This window comes from Ambystoma mexicanum, chromosome 8 (assembly GCF_040938575.1).
Source record: "Ambystoma mexicanum isolate Mex_15411 chromosome 8, UKY_AmexF1_1, whole genome shotgun sequence".
In the NCBI taxonomy this organism is placed as follows: Eukaryota; Metazoa; Chordata; class Amphibia; order Caudata; family Ambystomatidae; genus Ambystoma; species Ambystoma mexicanum.
The window spans coordinates 1,519,475,821-1,519,499,222 of record NC_090929.1 but is presented as its reverse complement, the minus strand read 5'-3'; the positions used below and the strand labels follow the sequence as shown (position 1 = coordinate 1,519,499,222).

Below are 23,402 nucleotides of genomic sequence, written 5' to 3'. Positions count from 1 at the left end.
CATAAGGGAGTCAAGTGACCCATTTCCCCCCATCACTAGATGGTGTGGTTTTTGTGTTCTGGGGAATATGACCATGACAAAGGCTCAACGCTAAGATATGGAATAATCAATTCCCATATCATGATGCTAAGGGAATTTATAGTAACAGGAAAGTCATTTATAGACTTGGTAACAGAGTATATTTGTTTTATGTACTTCAAGGGACTATGAAAACAGCAGGATGCACTGAACAGTCAAGCATAATACACATACTAAGTTTATCAGCCCCTGATTAATGTCCAGCGGAATAGAGCTTGAAGGACAGAAACTTGGACAAGTTGGGCGAGAGAACGGGCAAGGATTTGTACATTGCGTGTATCATACTCAAAATACCTGAGAATAACAGTGAAAAGTGACACCTTTTCTGGTTTTAATGTGTGTGTGTAATTTAGAGATGAAATATTTTTCTATTGTATGTTTTTATTAATTGTATATTTATCATACATTGTTGATGTTTGAGTGCACATATGTTTAATAAAATACTTTTTTTGATGATGAAATAGTAACATGGAGTTCTCTTGAGATGATTTAACTGTTTAGTTTTCCTTTATTTTGATAATGGATTGTGTATCCCATAAGGTAGGAAGGCTTATTTCGCTTCGGTGTGGAAACCGTTTTTAATTACTGTTGAAAGCTTCCATAACAGACTATGGAAAAAGGTAACTGTTAAGCATGTCTTAGTGTAAGCCTTGTTAACCGCTGAATTTTCTGGACGTCGTTAGCTAGCCTTGGATTCAAGTGGTGAACATTAGGTTGGATGAGGTGCCATTTAGGTCTCCGAGTCTAGGAGAAAGCCAGAATTTAAGACATGAAAATGTTTTTAAGCATGTGCCGTGCAAAGGAGCCTCCCAGCTTCATCAATCGTGCTAGTAATGCTGCCAAATTCTTCTTATACCTACCAACGTCCCTGAAGTGAAACACAGTGAAATGGGGTTGCTGCTGGTACAGTGAGTGGTTCACTCAGAGGATCAGTGCAGACATTAGGAGATAGGCCTTAAGTTCAAACACAACGTGGAGGGTAAGTCAGTGCTAGGCACTGTAATAAGAGGTTAGCATGTGGCCCAACAATTGCCTTGCAAAGCGGATACCACTTACTGCTGAACTGATTCCCTGCGTGTTCAGACAGTGCTCCCATGGGAGCTGCAGTGCTCAGTTCAATGGAATTCCTCATGAAAAGACAACTTCTAATATGAACAGATTTAAAAAAGGTATTGGGGTGCAAGCCGCAGGGAAATGTATAGCTCCTGCTTGTAGGATAGAGTGATGAATTCTTGGATGTCGTCAATTCTTCCCAAGGGGGAACCCCTTCCCATGAGGCGAGGGAGGTGAGGCAGATACCCGATAGTCCCCCTTGGGGTGGTACTCAGTGGGAGGATCTCATCTCAAGAGACTCCCCCTCTAGGCACAAGGACAAATATCTAAGGAAGACAGAGTATAATACCCAACACCCTATACACCTCATCACTTTGTAAACCCCAGTCATATACCTAACCAACCTATGTAGGCCCATAGAACTGACTTACACCAAGACGAGGAAAAACACAGACTACCCAAGAGAGAGTGATGACAGAAGTACTGGGACGAGGATGAGGCACAGAGGAATAAAGATTGAAAGGCCAAAGACATTGAAAAGGGACTTAAAACAGAATGACAATCAGCCAATATAAACATAGACAAAGGACTACATCAAGAGAGCCAGCCAACCATCAGGAGAGGCAGTCCAGTCCGGGAAGTTCAACGAAAGGATGCCAAGGAAGCAGCAAGCAAATCGGCTCCCCAATTCCAGAGACTGGAGAGGGGAATCCTTGGTCCAGTGGCATGGAACGATTCCAGAACAACTGCGAGCTGGAAGCGTAAGCCGAAGCGGGTGGACCAAATGGCAACAGAAGAACTCTGTGGCTGCCAGCAGCATCCTGCAGCAGAGCCGCGCAGAAGAGCACCAAAAACAAACAGAAAGAGACAGTGCGAATGAAGACCCACAGACCCATCAAAAACCGGAGAAGAGCCACTGAGAAAGAGGTAACATGAGAACGAGAAAGTCCAGGGTTGGGGACCGGGTGTGACAGCCACAGTGAAAAAAGAAAGAGTGCTTCAGGACTCATCTTCCTCAGCACAGTGGTAGGTCGCATACCACTACTGAAGATAACCATTATAGAGAGTGCATAAAGAGTCATCCTCCTCAGCACAGTGGTTGGTCGCAAACCATTGTTGAAGCAGACAGTAAGAGAAAGCAGATTGCAAGTCAGTTTTTTTGTGGCCGTATCTGGCAGGAGAGTGAACCAGGTCTGTCAAAAACCAAGTCACAGAGAAGTACGGGTCTGGGACCCGCACCCACAAGAAAAAGCGATTGCAAACCATTCCCTGCATCGTTGTACTTGGCAGGAGAGTATACCAAGTACTCCTGGTGGAAGAAGAGAATCCTGGGTCTGGGACCTTCATCACAATTGGTTATTTGCTTTATGTGAAAGGCCAGGGGAGGGGAATCATTCCCCCTGGTGTTGAGAAGCGTGCTGTGAAAAGCCAGAGGACGGGAGTCATACCGCCCCCCACAGTGTTGTGAAGTGTGCTGAGCAAGGCCAGGGGAAGGGAGTAATTCCCAGTTGTGTTGTGAATTGTAAAGTAGAGTCTAAGAAAGGCCATGGGAGGGGAGACATTCCCTCTGGTGTTGTGAACTGGGAAAGCAAAGCTGAATAAGGGAATCATCCTCCTGGCAATTGAACCTGCCAGGAGGATCACACCAGTAACCCAGGGGAAGGGAGTCATTCTCACTCTGATACAGAGTGTTAGAGGACCTGCAAACCTTTTGTTTGTTAATAAAACACTAAAACCATGGGAAGTTATTAAGTGTGCCATTCCCCCTGGTGGAGAACCTTCAACCAGAACTGTGCTACCTAGTCCAGGAGGAGGGAGTTATCCTTCTAGATCAAGAACTTTGGTACAATTGTTTAGTTATAGGTGTAAGGGACAGAGATTGGGACATTTTGACACAGGGCAGAAGACTTAGTTACTAAGACATCCTGACAGATCCATTAACACTTTAGTTGAGGCAGGGAAACCCCTCAGATGTAGGGGGAGGTAGGTTCTCTTTATTTTCATAGCAAATAAAAAAGTCTAACAATCACAATGCCACCTGTGTGTCAGTCTCCTCCTTCTGCACCCTTACAATAGAAAAACCTGGTTATCTTGACACCAACAGCTACTAGGAGCAACATTTGACTCCCAAGGCTTACTAGTCTTCTACAAACATACCTTTGTAATATTCAGTGTTGCTGTAACATGTGAAACAGAGCATTCATCTAGAAGACACGTAAAGCATAAATGGACAAAGAGTTCTAGTTTTAAATTCATGAAGGCTAGGTTGCAGGATGTTTTGCAGTAGCTCTTCGTTCCCCAGCGGTAGCTCCTCCTTACTGGGTAATGGCTGAAACCCAGGAGCTGCCTTTCGCACCTGCTCTTCAAATCTTTATTTCGATCCATGTATCATTTATTTACATTTATTTTGGGACACCTAATGACCCGAGACAACATTTTGAAGGTAATATTTTGAAAACATTTGGGCTAAAAGTTTGATTTATTTTAGTAAACTATTGTGCCAAGTTAGAAAATGTTCACTCGTTTTGCAGGAAGGCATAAGGAAAGATCAAGGCTGTAGGGTAACTGCGGAAAGACCATCCAGCTTATGTTGCGCTTGACTTTGTTCCATGCTGTTGGTTGACCAAGAAGCTCGTGTCTGGAGCCTCATATTTTGTATCGAATAGCATATTTAGTATTCAGTAGAGTGCGTCAAGTATTCAGCCAAAGATGAATAAATCATGTTGAAACATACACTTGAAAAATACACTTTTTTAGGAGAAAAGTGTAAGGACTATTTTAAAGATGATCCAAGGTGTTATTTATTTATATTTATGACACAGAAATATGCAAATGGTTTCTGTCCGCTCAAGCAGGATACAAGTCGAGGTTATATGTGATGTTAGAGGACTCCAGATTCACTCCAAAATGTTGCTCACCAGTTGCTTTGGACCATTGTCTGGAGGCCGCTGCAACAATGGCAGTGTGGACTGAGCCAGGAAAGTTAGGGAAATCTAGCCTGTCCTGGCAGAGAGACAGGACATGTTACTTTTCAAGGAGTTTTCGCAGCAGGCTGCTAGAGGGTTGGAAGTGTCTGATGGACTAAAGCATAGGCAATGGTGCACTACTACAGTGATCAGGTGGGTCTTCATTGCATCAGGAGCAGGATAAAGAAGCAAATGATTTGAACCGTAAGGCTACAGTTTAGGGTTCGTGAAGATCAAACACTTAAAATCAGAAGCAATAAACACGCCCTGCTACGCCCACACTGCCTGTCCCGTGGGTGTGTGCAGTATGGGTTGACCTAATGAGGCGGCAATTGAGGCAGATGTGGGGGCACAAAAAATGAGAGCAGCTTTGCAAGCCTAGGGCATAACAAACTTACTGCTGCTGTAATCTTCAGTGAAACAGTCCGTTGATGAACTTGCATTTACTGGGTCAGCCTGGCTGACTATCATTGTTTATGCTTTAGTCCATCAGACCCTTCCAACCCCCACCATCCAGCAGCCCACTGTGATGACACTTCAAAAGTAACATGTCATGTCTATATGCAAGAGCAGGATGATAGGGTAGCCCACACTGCCATTGGTGTCGCTTAACTCTAGCACCTCCTCCTTGGTCTAAACACAGTAAGCTAAAGCAAATGACTAGCAACATTTTTAAGGTGCGACAAGCAACATGTTTTTTACAAGCTTTATTTGGGGAGGGGGGTCTCTGCATTTATAGGTTTCCCTCCATTCCACTGATCCCCCAGGGTCATGAGAAGGATCTGATCCAGTCAGGTAAGAGGTCCCAAGAACACAACGTACTGGACTATGAGAACAGAACTTGGGTCCCCCTTCCTCCTCTTCTTCTTCCGAGGTTTCCTCCTCTTCCAATTCTTTCAAAGGAGTGCATGCCGATCAACAGCTGGCTATTGTTGGCCAGTACTATGAAAGGGAGGGCCTCAAGAAGAAGGGTCTCTGTCCCTCTCCCTAGCTGTTCAGGGCTTCCTCTCCACTGCTATGATTGGCACTGGCTGTCTTGTCTTGGATTAGCACACATCCTCTGGCTTCAATGTGGTCCGGCGAATATCACCAATTTTGTGCAGCAGGGTTTTTCCATTGGGATTGGACCATTACACATGTCATGAATCAGTGGTCCGAAATTAGAGCTTTCAAAGCCCCGTGGATGGAGGCTAATGCAGTGGATGTTATAATCTCTATGGTGCTGAAGAGCTTTTCTTTTGTCTGCTCCTGGATCAAATCCCTGGCACGGTTTTGAGACATTCTCTTAGTTCCCTGGGCCCGGCATATTCCTCTGTTCGAACCCCTGCTTTTGGCAGACTTGGTATACCTTAGCTTGAAAGCTATCTTATTAGTGGAGATTATCACACCCAGGAGGATTGAGGAGCTAAGAGCCTTTCTCTGCTCTCCTCACTTGGTGATCACTCCTGAAGCGGTCACCCTACTCAGTGACCCTTAAACTGACCTAAGTTGGTTTCTACATTTAATGTTTCCCAAAAAGGTGGTCCTGCCAGCTTTTTCACAGAAGGATGGGATCCAATTGTCTTTGCTGGATTTTTGATAAGCCATTACTTACCTGGTCAAAATAGATCAGTTTCAGTCATCAGACAATTCTTTGTGACTTATGGGGCATCAACAAGTGTTCAAAGAGACCTCCTTTTTCTTTAGTTGTTGACTTAAAGACGCTATCTCACTCATATATTACCTTTCAGACACTCCCCTTCCCGGGAATGTTTTGGAGTGGTCAACAGGACAGGCCAGAAGTGTTCCTCTGATCAACATCTCTAAGGCTTCCACGTTGACTACTCGTTACCATGTTTGAGCATCAATACCAGCTTACTCTTTCCAGATTGCGCCAATGCAGTAATGCAATCTGCTCTTCCATGACGGCCAAATTAGCTTTCTTGGTCTTAAAGGTGCTTTGGGGCTTTCAGTATCTCTGGGTCAGTCTTGCTTTCAGGGACAGACATTGTGTTTGGTTATACTTCATGAGTAGGACTGTGACGAGGAAGAGAAGATGCTGTGGTTATGCGCTTAATACTTACCAATAGTCTTCATTACACCTAGTCATGCTCTTTTTTATATACACACAGTATTTGGTGTTACAGAGAGCAATGCAGATTGATCGACAGCGAATGCAATTAAAGCACATTAAAAGATGCACAATATTCATCAAATAATGTTAGCATTACGGCAAAAACAGCAGAAGGTGTAATAAGCTCTATTTATATGCTTCTATGTACTAAAGTTGCTCCAAAGTTGGGGTGTTAGTGAGTAAATACGACTTCAAGTCCGATCATATATCCTTCGAGCAATTGGTTACAGGTGACAGGGATAGCAGTGTTCTTCCATGTTGTTGGACCAAATTATACCTTTCATCCATTGACTCTTATTTGGTGCCTTGCAGCGAGTCCAATACCACAGTATATATCTCTTGTCTAAGAGGAAACAGATTAAAAAACCTTACCAAATTTACTGAATAAACATTATTGGTTGAAGTTGTGTACCTGTGACAGCTTGCAGGGTGGTGCACATCTTTCAAAAAAGGTAGATAAATAAGGGCAGAGCCACAGCATGTGCTAGTCCTGGTCTTCTTCGTGCCAATCCTGATGGTCACCCGTCTCCTGAACAGGATGATTATATGAAAGAAAGTCCTTCTGTTCCATGGTGGGTGGGAAGCGAGCGAGGTGAGGGGGTGAGAAAGAGAAACAAAAAAGAAAATCTTGGATTTTCATTATATGAAAAGCGTCTGTGGGCAAGGCAGACTGAGTTACAACTGTAATGAGGAAGAGCAGGACGAGATGTAAATTTACAATGCATTGAAGACTGGAGTAAGCAGTCTATTTGCCGACGACATGCCAGTATCTTTGTAAACACGGTTATATAACCAAGGTTTGAAACAAGGATTTGAAGAGCGTGAAGCTAAAAGTAGCTCCTGCTAAATTTGTCTCACAGATGTTTTAGACTGAAATACCATCAGCCACAGACAGCACAGCAGACGGTGAGGGATCAGGAGGGTGGGTGTCCAAAACATCACCCATGACAGGGTTTAAAAAAAAAAAAAAAGGCCAGATGAGGGAGGCAATTTAGCTCCTAGTTGTACCCTAGAAGTGCCTGGCTAGCTGTACCTCAATAGCTACCAGGATATACTTTAGCCATACAAAACATATCAATATGACATTATGTGTGTACGGCAATGTCCATAGATTAGCAATCGATTGCATCAGTGTAACGGGCCACATATGATGGACAAAAAGGGATAGTTTGTATCTTATTTGAAAGTTAGATTTGTGGCACATTATGTACTAGCTCATTGTTCCCAGATGTAATGGTTTATTTGTACAGCGCTTATACACAAGTGTAGTGCATCAAAGCGCTTCAAGGAGGGAAGGGAGCAAGAGAATACATTGTCTTTCTTAGGCCTTGAAGTTTCCGAATGAGTTAACAAAAAAGATAATAGCGTACTAGCCCTGATGGCATTTCTCCTAGCGCAAGTGCATGAAGTGTTCAGGCGCAACCAAACTAGGGAGGGGAGACAAGATAGAACTTACTAGTCCTAGTAAATTTGGGTCATGCAAGTGTACAGACGGACGAGGGAGGGGGTGGGGGGGTTAAGTGCAGAGAGGTTACCCCTCTCATGGAACGTATGTTGAAAGTGCAGTGGGCAGAACATAGACATAGTGCAGAGGCCCGGAGGCAAAGGCAAAGCCTAAAGGGGGAGCCTGGGACCAGTATGGCGCTGAGGTGAACCAGGCGGCCAGTCAGCAAAAACTGAACAGAGTTAGGGAAGGAGGAGTGAGGCAGGAGAGAAAAAGAAAGGAGGTTAGCAGGGTAGAGGGAGAGAGAAGGAGGAAGCGAAGAGGAAGGTCTTGAGGAGTTTCCAGAATTTAAGGAGCTCTGGCTCAAGGAGAGAGAAAGGCAGGGAGGCTGTTCCCGAGGGAAGCACCTGCAGAGGATGAAGATCTACCCCCAAATCTCTGTTTAGAGAAACGGCTCACCTGCAAAGAATTGGAGGACGGTGAGCGGAGGGCTCTAGAAGGAGAGTATTTAGGAAGAGAGCCCTGGCCCCAAAAAACCTTGTTGACTATGCAGCTCATGCTTACTGAATCATGCCCAATACCCAGGAGATGCTTTTAGCTCTTGGTCATCAAACATTATTTTGGCCCCTGCTTGCAAAAGAGCATCCCCCAACCCATAAGCATGAGCTACCTCTGGAGGAGCAATTACATTGTGAGACGCAAATTTAATGTTCACAATACAACCCGTTTATATGACCCATTATCCTTTAACAATCTTTTGCATGTGTCCTCATTCTGCTTTAGACACAGTTTCAAAGACAGAGTCAATTCCTGGTAGGTATGTTTGTATGGCACTAGTTGGCTGGGGTGAGGGGCATTCAAAGATAGCTCTTGCTACCTGTTGGTGTCAAGCTAACAAGACTCTTCTAGGCTACAAGCCGGTGCTAACAAGATCCCAGCTCCTGGCAAATTTTGGCAATTGAGCCCTGTAAAATGCATCGAGATAGCGAGAGCAGTCCCAGAAAGTTATCACACTTTTAATTATGTTTGTAACAGATATGCTTGTGCCATGTATCTTCTTGTACTGTACAAATTGCTGGGAGCTTATTTAGCTCCTGCTTCAAGCCAAAGAGCATGGTTAGCATGAAACAGAGCGCTACCAGGAGTTACTTTTGGCTGCCCAGGCCAAGTGGTGCTAAGTATGCCTATGGGACATTCACTTTGAATGTTTTGGAATTCATATGAGGACACAGAGAAGACATTTAAAGCAGAATAGGGCATACATAAATAACAAAATGTTAAATTGTGCATTTCATGTTTAAATTAGATTTACGGCATGCTAAGTACTAGCTTCGAGCTCTGCAGAGGTAGATCCTGTCTACTAGGTGATGCCATATATCCAGGAGCTTGTTTTAGCTTCTGTACAGCAAATTTTGAACCCTGGCGTTGTAGTTAAACACATGGTGCAGTTCCCCTAGGAAAAAAAGAAATCCATTAAAAGCACTTTATTTAGATTATTATTTTGCTTTTTTAGGGATTTTTTTAAACAAGAGTTGTTTTTTTGCCTCTCGTCTGAGTTTTTGAAAACTCTCTTCATTAACTTTTGATTAGAAATAATCCTGTTCGATAAACTGCCAGTCACCCATTTTACTGGATTTAGAATCCAATTGATGGATAAAACTATGTCAGTATATTTGCATCAATTTTGTTCAAATTTTTGGGGATTGTAACTAATTGTTGAACCTTACTCGCGTTACAAAATTCAACCTGCCCTTTTATAGGATTTAAATGTTGGGGAAAAAAAAAAAAATGTCAACCCTTTCCATTCTCGCGAATTGCTTAGTGGCAATGCCACATCCTCATCACAACCACATCAATCACCTCACAGTCACACGCAACCACATAACACCTACACCACAATCACATCACTTATTGCTTATGACCCAGTCGCTGAGCCTGTTTGTGTGGCTCTGACCCCCAACCCGCCCCCCAAGGCAAGGCGTGCTATTATTGAAATGTGATCTATAAACAAAAGGGCTCAGTAATCGAGGAAGGGGAAAGTGTTTCAGCGAATTACGAGTGCCTGAGCTCACCTCATAGAAGTCCCCTAAGGGGACTTCTATGAGGTGAGCTCAGGCACTCGATAGGGGGGCACATGGACACTGCCATAGTATGTTGTGCAAGCAGGCTATTTCCCACTTGCTTCTTGGCGCCCTTTGATACATTCATTCATGCCTGGGAGGCACGTAAGGGAAAGGCCAAGCAAACTGTGACCAAGGTCTAAACCAGGAAAGAGGGGGGCATGATGAACCTAGTCCATACCACAGAGCACGGAAGCGGAAGGACGGAGGTCGAGGTGGCTCCGATGCAGTATTGCCTGGGATAGCTGCTGTTAACAAGCTGAGAGGCGCAGATGGATTCTCCGACAGGCGAAGCATCCCAAACATTTAATAAGTGGAGACTCTCCTTGCATCAATCTACCCACCATGCTTTCGATGCCCTGACCTTGGATGTCTTGTGCACCCAACTTGTCATTGGTCACCTGGTGAGTTTATCGTGCATTGTGCAGTTTCTTCGTGCATTGCTTTTCTCCGTCTCTCTCCCCCTCTCCCCCTTTCTTTCCATTTCTCTGCTCTCTCCCTCCCTGGTGCTCTCCATCTCTATGGACTCCCCACATGGTCTCTGTCCTCTCCCCCGTCTCTTTGTCATCCGTTAATGGTGGCTCCAGAAGGGAAGTACTCTTGGCATACTTATCATCTAGGAGTATCATTAATGTCTATCAGACTGGCACTGCCATGGCCCAGGGCTATCAGCCCAACCTCCTCCTTCTTGATAGGCATCTTCCACAGCTCATCAACTTTCTCCCTTCTCCTGCCCCTCTCTGTCTGCCACCCCTCTTGACCCTTCTTCATCTCCTACAGGCCTACCACATCCTTGTACCCCTCCTCGAAAGACCTTCAAAAAGGTGGCAACCAGCTTCACCTAGCTACCCTCAACTCTCGATCTGCTGTTAAACACTTGTCTGATATCTGTCTCCTTGAATACTTTGACCTTGACTTTCTCACTCTCACTGAGACATGGTGCACTGCCAGCTCGGTCACTGCTTTTGACACACTCCTCCCTGAGGGATCGCTGAGGGATACACGATCCTCTCTAAGCCCTGAATGGGTCACTGCTACTATCATTCCCACTCAGACCTACTCTTCCTTCGAATGGCTCGTCTGCAGGATTGGTCTCTCCGACCCTCACATTGACTCTTGCTGCCATTTACAGGACCCCCCTGGTCCGGTTTCCCGCTTCCTCTCAGAGTGGTATGACCTCACCTTTTTCTCTTCTTGACGCCACCTCCAAGCTTCTCCTCCTCAGAGGCTTCAATATTCACCTTGAGTCTCCCAATTTGGCTACTGGACTCTTCTGCAGCTTTGTGACTGACTGTCTTTCCCTTACCATTCATCCGTCCAGTCCTACGCACTCAGCCAGACATACCTTGGCTCTCATCTCAGCAGACCCTCCCCCAACCCCCCGCATCTTCAACCCTCTCAATACATCGCTCTCCTGGTCTGACCATGCTCTCCGGTCCTTTTACCTGGATCTCTAGGTCCCCCAGCTAAGCCTCGGCCTTTTCCTTCTCCATCATTCAACCGATGAAGCAAGTGCTTTTGCTAACACTTTCATTCCCCCTCCCACGCCTGCCATCGACTTCCACACCGACTCTGCCCTTGCTAATCTTCACCTCTTTCACCAACACCCTGGATATTCTTGCCCCAGTCATGAGGATCCGCATAAAACCTGCATCCAAGTGCAACACCTGGTGTGACTCCGACCTAGCCTCTCTGAAACACGTGCAAAGTTGCTGAGCGGAAGTGGCAGGCATCAGGCACATCCTCTAGACTGGCCTGCTGCCTGCTCCAAAGGCAATATAGACTCTCCATCCGCTCGAAGAAGAGGTCCCATATGCAAGCCTGCATCTCTGGGGCCACTAACAGCACAGGCAAACTGTTTAAAATATGCAAGTAACTCGCCAATCCTACTGCAGTTTCCACTTCTCCCTTGCCATCCCGGACTCTCTGCACTTCAGTGGCCTCCCACTTCTTAACCAAAACTCAGGACATCCTGTCCTCACTCTCCTCCACTCCTATCCCTCCTCAGCTCTCAGGCTTCCCTTGCACTCTGCCCCTTCCTTCCTACTCACCTCTTTCGCGCCCATAGCACTGGATGAGGTCTCTAGTCCTCTTTATGAAAGTCTCCTCCAAACAGGTGCTCCCCTGCTCCTTCAGAACTATCAAGGGCAACATTGCCTCCTTTGCGTCAGCCTTGGCCGATTTCTGTAATCACTCCTTCCCTCTACCCCTCAAGCACTCCCTTGTGCACCTTCTCCCCTCTGCCGACCCCTCCTGCCTGGCTAACTACCACCATTACCCCCTTCCTGGGCGAACTCCTGAGTAAGCTGGTCCTCTCCCAACTGATCCAACACACTGAATCGGTTGGTTGTCTCCACAACCACCAGTCAGGTTTCAGAGCAGAAAGAGGCACAGAAACTGCTCTACTGAACACCTACTCTCAAATCTCGATTCCAACTCTCCATCAGTTCTTATCGCCCTGGATCTTTCCTCTGCCTCTGACATGGTCAGAATAAACGGCTCTGTGACACCCATGGCATCATGGGCCTGGCACTGGACTGGTTGACCTCATTCCTCTCCGACCGGCCTTCCCAGGTTCAACTGGGCCCTTTTCTCTCCCCCATCACACTCTCTACCTGTGGCGTTCCTCAAGGCTCAATCCTCACGCTGTGGCTCTTCAACATCTACCTTGGCCCTCTGGCCCACCTGATTTCCTCATCTCCTCACTTCCAGTGTTATGCAGACGACACGCAGCTCTCCTTCAAGCTTCCCTCTTCTGCGCACTCTTCATCCTCTCTCATCCACGACTGTCTGACCGCTATGCAGGCATGGTGTGTTTCCAATGATCTCAGCCTTAATGCCAGTAAGGCTGCGATCCTTTTAATTGGGACCCCAGCTCCCTCCTTCCCTCTGGTTGTCCTTCGATGGGTCTCCTCCCCTCACCCTCTTGTGAGGCAAGAACCCTTGGTGTAATCTTTGACTCCGCTTTCTCCTTCTCTTTTCACATCGTGGACCTTGCCAAGATGGCCCACTATCAGCGGCACCTCCTGAGAGGCATTCTCCCTTTCCTCACCTTTTCCCAGAATGTCTCCGGAGCCCTGGTCCTCTCTAGGCTGGACTACTTAAAGGGATAGTCCAGTAAAAAAAAAATTTAAAAAATAGATAGGCAACATTAAAAAAAAAATACTAGCACTTTTTTTAAAAAACTTCCTATGTAAAATTTTGAGCTATTCAAGCTCAAAATTCGCAAAAGCAAGCACATGGGCGCATCCATTTTGTGAAATGGATGCCCGCCTGTGCTGGCTTTTGCGGCACTAATGAAGGAAAAGCCAGCCAGCTGTAGTAAACAAAAGCTACCGCTGGGTGGCTTTTCCTTCATTGGTGCTGTACGCGGAGGACGGGGACTGGAGACCAGAGCAGGAAAGCGGCAGCTGAATCTCAGTAAGTGCTATTTTTAAAAAAAAAAAAAGCACTAGCTGCGTTTTTTTTTCTAGGTTTTCCGGGCTGGAGGAGCCCGGAAAACCTAGAAATAAAACTGCAGCTTTAAAAACGTTGTATTTATGTTTGCGGTCGCTTTTGAAGCGACCGCAAACATAAATACAACGTGTTTGAAAACGCTGCGGTTTTTCTTTCCAAGTTTCTCAGGCTCCTCCGGCTCGGAGGAGCCTGAGAAACTCGGAAAGAAAAACCGCAGCGTTTTCAAACACAACCGTGTTGAGTTTCTGCCTGCTGTGGCTATCACTTTGGGTCTCCGGTGCTCCCCAAGGGGAGCACCGGAGACCCAAAGTGAAAGCCAAGGCAGGCAGAAACAACGCGGTTGTGTTTCTGCCTAAATCTGCTTTCCCATTTGGGGCTCTCGGGCTCCCCACAGGGGCCCCGAGAGCCCCAAATGGGAAGGCAGATTTAGGCAGAAACAATGCAGCATTTCGCATTTCCCATTTGGGGCTCTCGGGGCCCCCCGTGGGGAGCCCGAGAGCCCCAAATGGGAAATCAGCTGTAGGCAGAAACACTGCGGCATGTAAACACAGCCTGAGAAACTTGGAAAGAAAAACCGCAGTGTTTTCAAACACAACGTTGTATTTAAGTTTGCAGTCGCTTCAAAAGCGACCGCAAACATAAATACAACGTTTTTAAAGCTGCGGTTTTATTTCTAAGTTTTCCGGGCTCCTCCAGCCCGGAAAACTTAGAAAAAAAAAAAACGCAGCTAGTGCTTATTTTTAAAAAAAAATAAATAGCACTTACCGAGATTCAGCTGCAGCTTTCCTGCTCTGGTCTCCGGTCTCTGTCCTCCGCATACAGCACCAATGAAGGAAAAGCCACCCAGCGGTAGCTTTTGTTTACTACAGCTGGCTGGCTTTTCCTTCCTTAATGCCGCAAAAGGCAGCACAGGCGGGCATCCATTTCACAAAATGGATGCGCCCATGTGCTTGCTTTTGCGAATTTTGAGCTGGAATAGCTCAAAATTTTACATAGGAAGTTTAAAAAAAAAAAAAAGTGCTAGTATTTTTTTAATGTTGCCTATCTATTTTTTTAAATATTTTTTTTTTACTGGACTATCCCTTTAACAGCCTCTTCCACAATCTTTCTTTCGCCCTCTTCAACTAATCCAGAATAGGAATGCAAGATTTATCCTTGGCACCGCATCTCTCCAGCCCTAAAATCTCTCCACTGGCTCCCGGTTGCTGCTAGAATCAAGTTCAAGACCCTCTGCATCATCCACAAGGCTCTCTGGGGTCTGGGACACCACTACATCCAACTCTCTCTCCCCAAATACCCCCCTGCTACAGCCTTTCAGTATTCTAGTCCAAACTCTCTGCAGATCAGACATTTCTCCAAGCAGAGAGTGGGGGGAGGGGTAGATCCCTCTCCTCCACAGGAGCCTCCCTCTGGAATGGTCACCCTGCCCCTCAGGCTTGAGCCAGATCTTCTTAAATTCTGGAAACTCCTCAAAACCCTCCTTTTCTCACCTTCCTCCCCGCCCACAGTCTGCCACAGTGACTAGCTGCCTGGTTACCTCAGAGTTCTACAGGGTACCAGATGCCCCACCCAGTTCACCTCCTCTCCTCGCACTTGCATGTGGACCCTCATACCCTGCACCCCATGCAATCCCTGGCACTCTCTCCTGGCCTCCCCTGAGCACTCGCCTAGCCCCTGTGGCCCTTTGCCCCCTCTCCACCACCACTTTACACTTGCTCTCTCTCCTCTTTACCCTGCACTTCCTACCCAAGCACTTTGCATTTCACGCATACGGGCACTCCGCCCCCCCCCCCTTCTCGCACTTCTTCTTACTACACTTGCACGATTCGAACGTCACAAGGCCTAGTAGGACCGTTATCTTTCTCTCACGTTCCCCCCGTTTTTTTTCTTGTGGCGCCTTGAAATACCATTAGTGGTATGGGCGCCTTACCCAATAAATAAAACATTAAATAAATATAACCAAATCTAAATTAAACCTACATCAAAACCTCATCCCAGCCATTTCTACATCCCAACCACATCTATCACTAAAACAATCACTTTATAACGATATCCGCGTCAAAACCTCATCCTTTTCACAAAACAACCATATCCACATCACTGTCATCAAAACAGAACCCCACCACAATAACATCCTCATCACAATCTCATCCAAACGACACCGATATCTTCATCACAACCACATCACAATAACACAACATACACATCACAAAAATGTTGTCTTGTTAGTGCTTTACAAAACTAACAATTTTATATAAAAAGTAATATATTGGAACTTGAACACTTGCCCAAACTGTGGGTCGTTGAATAGACAAAAATACAGTCTACAAGCCTTTCTCACCAACGGATTAGTTAAATCATTGGTCAGGATTAATATCGAGCATGTGGCCAATAAAACAAATTGAAAACATGTTGTGTATACATTTGTTTTCCTTGCCAAAGGATTGATTAAAGTCCATTGGTTAAAAAACTAAAATGAAGTAAGTAGTCAACACATGTTTCACATTGGGCAGCGTACCAATCTTATGCCTCTAGCATCTGCTACCTTTAGGTCCATAAGGTGTTGCCAATTTCTGCGTATTGTGGTTAACATACAGCGTCAAGTTCAATTAAATCATGAAACCGAAAAAAGTAAACCTTAGTGTTATCAAAGAAGTAGGTTTTTCAGTAAAACATAAAAGGAGCAGGTATAAAAATGTCAAGTTGCAAGCTATTAGCCAGCCAATAAAAGTCCCTCACCACCTCAATTCTAGACATACACACAGCACACCATTTCTTACTCGCCAAGAGTCAATGATCACTAGCAGGGCCAAGAGCAAATGTTGTGCCCTTATAGGAGTACTGATTTAGTAACTAAGCCTCAAACATGGGAGATTACTGTACTTTGAATAAGTTTAAATAGTTTGAGGAACTCCATTAAAAAAGTGAATCCACTTAACCAATGTCGAACTGCACATTGAGAGCGTGAAGACTCAAACTTTGAAATGTTATGTAGATAATATTGCAAAATGTACAAAGTAAGATTAGCATTTTCAGTTTCTAAACCTAATTTATGTATAGAAAATAAACCCTGAAGCAGCAGATGTCAGAGGCAGGAGAGTATTATACTGCAAAGTGATAAAATGTGTTGGCTACTTGTATCATTTCAGTTTTGTTACCAAGGGATTTATCTGATCCCGTGGCATGGAAAATTTAAAATATATATATGAAAATTGTTTTTGAAGCTGTGTTAATGAATATGCGCTCAATGTTACTTATGTAATCATGGGATGTAACTAATCCCTGGAGGAGGACATTTTGAAGGAAATGTTATATTTTATTCAACTACTAACATTGTGAACAAGAGCAATTATATTCAACACTACAACGTTTACACTTTAAATGAAATGTAGATTTTTACAATGTACAAACTTGACAACTTTTTATTGGTAGTATATTTTAGGAATCACCCAAGAGTCATCTCAAGATTTACCCACAAACCATTGGGCAGCCAAAACAAAACTCCTTACTTCCCCAATGCAGGCTAGAGTCTCATCCAAAGGAGATGGGGGGGGGGGGGGGCGGAGGGGAGAAGCAGTGCACAGAGATCCCAGAGGAAACTCTTGTCAAGGGGACACCCCAGGCAATGCTGTTTCTGAAGGCGCTGGTTTCAATGACTGTGCTCGTTATGATGGATTTGTAAACTAGCATGGTGGACAGAGTTTTGGATGCCACCCTAGTTATAGTGAACAGGGGAAACTCTGGGAGTTCAGCCAAACCAATCAAGGTAGCATGGAGAGTGGTCCAGGCTTAGTTTCAGGAGAGGCGAGAGGGGTCAGGGGTTCACAATGAGTCCACACAGTGAAGCAATCAAGGATTACACTTAGTAAGTATAAAGATATTAATGTATTACAGGTCCAACAATACACTAAGAAAATGAATAGGGCAGGTAATGTTATCACAAACTACTACTAATCTAACACAGTCACAGTAAGTTCGTGCAAGTTATAGTTATGACCTAAATCCAAAAGGGGTCACTGAGGAGTTATGCACTATTTCTATGCCCCAAAATATAAACATTCTGTCGAGTTCACTGCATCCAGAATCCCTAATCACAGTTGGAATCTCATTTGTCTTGGAGACGAAGACCATAGATTTAATGTTTCTGCAGTTACATTTCTTTTTGGGTACACAGCACACAGAATGTACACAATTGTTTACTTGGGCATACAGGGCTCGCAGTTGGCCAGCATCCGGATCGAGGAGAGGCTTTTGATACCAATTCCACCCAGATAAAGGCCTGGGGGCAAAAAGCCCTAGTCAGATTACCTACGCACCACGCAGCGACGTTCGGCATCTTGCAGATTCCCTTACAAGGTTCCCTGCTTCTGATACTGAAGGTTAGACAGCCCACCGAAGAGTCTAGTAGCATAGATTATTGCGATTTGTGATTGTGATTTGTGAATATATGTGATCCAAAGAGCATTTGACCTACAAACAATAATGTTCTAACATCCACATCACAGCCACTACCAAATATATGTAGAGTAGCAGATGTACATGTCACTCTTAGAGCCGATCCCCTCACTGTCAAAATTGAAGAGCAGCAGGAAAGCACTGTACATGACACCTGGTATTGTCCCAATACCGCATTGAATATATGAAAGACGTTATGCACTCAGACAATCGTACCAAATGTGCCCTCGAACTGATCTGGTCGAAGGAAGTCTGCACATACCACTGGACGTAGAAAACCTACAAGTCTAGCCTGACAAGTGTAAAGTGACATCATGAAGAGAAGACACAATGGGGCACTGAAACGACATACGAATACTTAAAGAATGAAGATGTAACTGAAGTAATGAAGTAAACATACATGAAAATGCGAAGAAATCATATATACTGAGAGATAAGTAAGAAGAGATGCAGTAGATGTATGTTCGCAAGGTAGATGACACATAGAAGCTTACTACAGTAGTAAATACAACACGGACAAAGCACAACACGGACAAAGCAGCCATGATGAGAAAATGGACGTCTGTTTCGTATAATAGTAAGCTGAAAACCCCAAGGAGAGAAACCAAGGCAGAAGAGCTGACGGGCACTGAAATACAGATTCATGCAAGAACAAAGAATATTTTTTAAGCTAAAGATCAAGGATGCCACAGTGAGAAGCAACTGCAAGGTAGGCAGAGTCGAAAAGGATAAGCCATGTATACAAGACAGTTTTCTCTTAGATTAAGCAAAGGAGTAAACATCTGCGAGTGCCAAATATTGGAAAATAAAAATGCAGAAAGCATATGCAAGACGGAGCAACAAAGTCCCCAGAGGCCAAAGAGAGTGCTAATACCCAGTACAATTGAATCAGATAGCACCTAATAAGAGGACAGAATGGGCAAATCATGGTCTCCTCATACGTGGCGCAAGACCAGAAAACAAGGCCTATTCATAAGGCTCAAGACTAAAATAGCAATGTACCTTCACTCCCTTGAAAGTTCCAGAGATGGGAACAGTCAGCATGGTCATCTACAAAGAATGAGCCTTATCTTAGGGCCTAACTGATGAGAGATGGTAGGCTAATTGGCCAAGTGGGCAGTTGTCTGATGTTGTTCCCCGCACCTGGGTTTCGTTTTGCTTACGTGCTGCTTACAAGCCCAATGTCCAAGGCTGGAAGAAGGTGCCAACCAATCAGGATGGCCTATGTGATGGACTAAACATTGTTGCAGAAGCCAATCCGCTGCTATTTTTCTACTATTATCTGTAGATGCAGGAGGTTGTTCTAGGCATGCCTACTAGATATGGGGCAGCCAATGATGTTACTAACACCTAAATGAGCTATAGGTATAGGTATATGTATATATGTTCCCTTAACCTATTACTCCGCCCGATAGTTTTTTTTTACTATAGACGACATCATATCTGACATATATTGAGGTATAAAGCCTTTGTGTAACCGAAATGTATGCGAGAGTGTGAGAGCTGCGACTTCTCATGCTTGCCAGATTGATTTCCCTACTTCATTGAATTGATAATAAAGTAGTACTTTGCCATATTCTTTGAGGATGTCTGGTTATTTGGGCCCGAAATAAGTTATTGTGGTAATCCCGTCCAGCACTTGATACACTCCAGGTGCTACTGCACATATACATTATACTCCCAACAAAAGCCATTTTAATCACATCTAAAACACAATCCCATCACAAAAATATAACCACATCAGACATCATCCAACTATAAAATGACAAGTGTGGTATACAAGGCCAATTGCACCCACAACAGAACCGCTCCGTCATCACAACCACACTCCAATCACATCCACACAGTCATGTGACAACCACGGCCACATCACAACCCCTTTCGAGGACTACCACATCATTATAATTACAACAATATCAAAATGACAACAGGGATACATATCACCATCCCATCATAAAAATATTATCAATGACATACACCATAATACAGTACAATTTATAAATGTTTTATCGCCATGACTAAACAGGATTCAAATCTTATCAAGGCTAGGGTATGTAAATTCGACCCCACAGGACAGGAAGCAAACTATTTTAGTTCTAATTAATGCAAACTTTACCTTTCTGCCAAAACCTTTCAAGATACATATTGTAGGGACCCTTGGGGCAGTCAGCTGATCCAGAACATATGCATCCTGATAAATGCTTCATTACGGTAGCTGTCATTTTGGAGGAGCCAGGGCTACTGTTTAAGTTGGGACCAGAGCTGCTGAATGTTGTTTTAAATAAAAATAAAAAAGGAGTGCTAGTATCTCATACTGACCCTGTAATTCTGCTCCATTTAACATAGCAGAACTTGGTTGCTTTTTATACACTTCACAATAGTTTATCTGCTTTATTTCCAAAAGGAGCTTGAAAACTTGAATTTGTGTACAAATTAGGTTACTTTTTTGATTGTGTCCCTCCAGCTGCTGAAACATCTGATTTGCAGGCCTAAATCAAAATAATGTACTTCCTCGATCATTTTTTTCTGTCACCTCATTCTCATAGATTTAGTGTATCTGCAGTTAAATTCCCTTTTATATACACAGTTCACAGAATTGTTTCCTTAGGCGCACAGGGTTGAGAAGAGCATGGCATCTTGAGTAAAGCAGTATGCCTGTCCCATCACCTTTTCGGCTTGGCGCGTCTGCTGGTAGGGCTGTGATCTGCTGTCAAATCATTGTTAAACAGGACAATGAAAGTGCAAAGATGCTGCCCCATCTTAAACCTTTTTCCCCACACCAGATTGGTTTTCTCTTCCCTGATGCCCTAACTCACTAAGGCAGAGTTCCCACAACAAAGATCAGTCATGTCCAATGCATTTTAGAACAATGATCCATCCTCAGCGACAATCTGCAAATAATAAATAACAGGACAGGATTGCTTCCTAAAAGTGTCACCAACAAGGTTGCAAGGATCGTCATCACATACGATATATTCAGGTAAGTATTAATCATCTCCATAGCACCCCATCTTTCTTTCTCCTTAAACTTGCAAAGGTGGTTCAAGATACTAGGAGTCTGGCTACAAAAAAAAGCATATTGTAGCCGTTGGAAGAACTTCGCTATATGGTGTGGGGGGAAGGCTTCCATCTCCGAACACTCTAGCACTGCAGTACTACAGTTCCTAGAAGGTTAAAGCTGAAATTAGATGTCCCAGAGGGCGCAGTTGGCGGCAAATCAAGGCCTTTAGGGAACCTTGGGGTCCGACATCACAAAGAATGCCTGGTGGCAAAGCGTGTGTAGAGTTTTGTTCAAGTGTAGTTCAGTAACTCCACCAGGATCTCCGGCTTGGGATCCCCCAGTGCTGCAAGCTACTCCCTTCCAGTTCTTTTTTTAATGGGATTAGTTTGTGAGTGGGTCATAGCCCTGGAAGCAACGGGCTACTGGAGGTGGCCATCATATATTGGACAACCTGCTAGCCCAGCACAAGTCTGCCTGCACAGCAAAGGGTAGCTGGGAGAGAGTCGGACACAGCTCTGGAAGTGACAGGCCACAGATATTGGACAGACTAATGGGTCAGCAGCCCGGGGGAGCTTGGAGGGGCCCACAGCATCCGTCAAGAGCCGGTGCAGAGTGTTATACGGAGGAACAGATCCCAGCGCGGCTCCAGGTGGCAAGTGGCTGAGGAGATTGTGAGGAGACAGGGGCCTGCAGGAGAAGGAAGGGAGAACCAGCAGGGGGCCTCAAGGCCAGGGCTGAGTGATAGAAAGACTGCAAGAATCCCTGGAGGAGCCCTGGCAAAGGGCACTCTGTGGAGCCTCAATACATCCGACAGAAGCCGGACAGTGGAGGTAAGCAAAGTTATCTTGAAGGGGAGTTGTGGTTGCCCGGCTGGGCCCTAGGGCGGGCACCAGGATGGTGAAGGGGGATGAAAACCAGCACACCCTTGGTGATGGACAACAGACTGGGAAGAAAGCCAAGACGTTGGGGAGCATACCACTCCGCCCTGAGGGTCCAGAGGTACGGATGGGGCAGCGGGAGATGCAGACCTGGACATGAGGGAAATCCCACTGCACCTCAAGGAGCGTACAGGAAACCTGGACACCAAGCTGGACGCCCTTGACAATAAGGTGGACCGGATACATCTATGGCTTGATAAACATGGGGCGCGGCTCGAAGTGGAGAATCAAGCTTCAGGCCTTGAAGGCGTAGCAGCGACAGTCCTGTCCAGGCTGGCCGCCCTGGAAACAGCAGTGAAGGTTATTACGGCTAAGAATTAGGATCTAGAGGGCAGAGCGACACATAATAATATAGGCCTGGTGGGGGTCTGGGAGGAACAGGAGACGGGCTGCACGAAGGACCTTGTGGAAAGGCTGTGTGGCACTCTCCGGGAAGGAAGAGCCTTCACCATTGTTCATCGTGGAGTAGGCCGAATCCCAGCACAGCGCCCTGTGCCAAGGGCCCCTCCCCATCCCGTAATCGCAAAATTCCTAAACTACAGGGACCGGGATACAATCCTCCGCCTGTCCAGAGAGAAGGGGGACCTGACCTATGATGGACACTGTATACAGATTTCTCGGCTTCAGTACAAGCAGCGAGGAGAACCTTAATGGGAGTGAAGGGTAGGCTCCGAGACCGCAATATCAGATATGCAAAGATGTTTCCAGCTAAGCTCAGGATCCAGTATGCAGGGAAGGCACACTTTTTCGCAAGCCCGGAGGAGGCCAGTAGGCTTTTGGCAGGACTCCCAAAGAGAGGACTGGGAGGGGGCCAGTCACCCCACATTTCTGATCAAGATTTGGCTGTGGCCCAAAAATAAATAAATAAGTAAATAAATAAATAAATAAATCAGACCTGAGACTAAAGGGGGGAGGAGGCGCTGGCCGAGGACAGTAGAAGAGGATGGTGTGATGATGTACACTGGGGGGTGCCCTGGTGTTGGGTTGTGGGGTTTCACTATTTGTGAAAATTGAGCTGTGGGATTATCCTTTTAGACCCCTCGAGGGAACAGCATAGCCCAGAGTGATGGGTGTGGGGTTGCACCTGGTGGAGCATGTCGAGGGGATAATCCTGAGGGACACCAGAATGGTGCTAGTTTGGAAGGGGTGCCCCACAGAGGCCCAAGTTGGAGGGCGGCTCAACATCAGGAGAAGTTAGTGTCCAAGGATCATGGCTGGGTTGAGGCACGAGGCCCCTGTGTGTGCTCCAAGTTGATTAGGGGAAAGGAGTAGGGGGTGTGAAGAGCGGGGTCAGAATGAGTTGGGGTGGTTGTTCGGCAGGGTGGGAAGTTGTTGTCGTTTCTGGGGTGGCCACCCGCTTGTACCTTTCAGTATGACATCACCATATGGATTGGATGGTTGGTATAGGGTAGGCTGCCCCTCGAGGTAGGGACCGATACTACAATACCTTGAATGGCGTCGAACTGGGGGGCCAAGGTGGGTAGATGGGGGAAAAGAGCTTTAAGATGGCCACCTGGAATATTCGAGGAGGCAATCAACTGGATAAGATTAGGAAGGTCCTCATATATATGAGGCGCCATGACATAAAGGGGAGATCTCAACACTGTGCTAGAGGGTGAACTGGAGAGGTCCACGGGTGGAGCTCACCGCCAATCCAAAGCGAGCCGGAAGATCATGGGCATTTGTGAGTTATATGGGCTGAGAAGGACTATACATTCTTGCCCATTCGGGCAGGAGAAATATTATGTCCAGCCACTTTCTAAGTACCCAGGCCTGCA

At 45.5% G+C, this 23,402-nt stretch overlaps 1 protein-coding gene across 4 annotated transcripts in view; it reads right to left on the bottom strand.

The window, feature by feature from the left end:
* Positions 1 to 23,402, bottom strand: part of SFR1 (SWI5 dependent homologous recombination repair protein 1) — a 115,583-nt gene that overhangs the window by 68,799 nt on the left and 23,382 nt on the right. For 2 of the 4 annotated variants that reach the window (XM_069611741.1, XM_069611743.1), the window contains exon 2: positions 6,623 to 6,772. The exons of the other annotated variants lie outside the window; for them this stretch is intronic. Coding sequence is in view for 1 of the 2 variants with exons in the window: in XM_069611743.1 (XP_069467844.1) it covers positions 6,623 to 6,691 (69 nt within the window). In the remaining variant the exon portion in view is untranslated. The remainder of the gene's footprint in view (positions 1 to 6,622; positions 6,773 to 23,402) is intronic. 4 annotated transcript variants of the gene reach the window in all.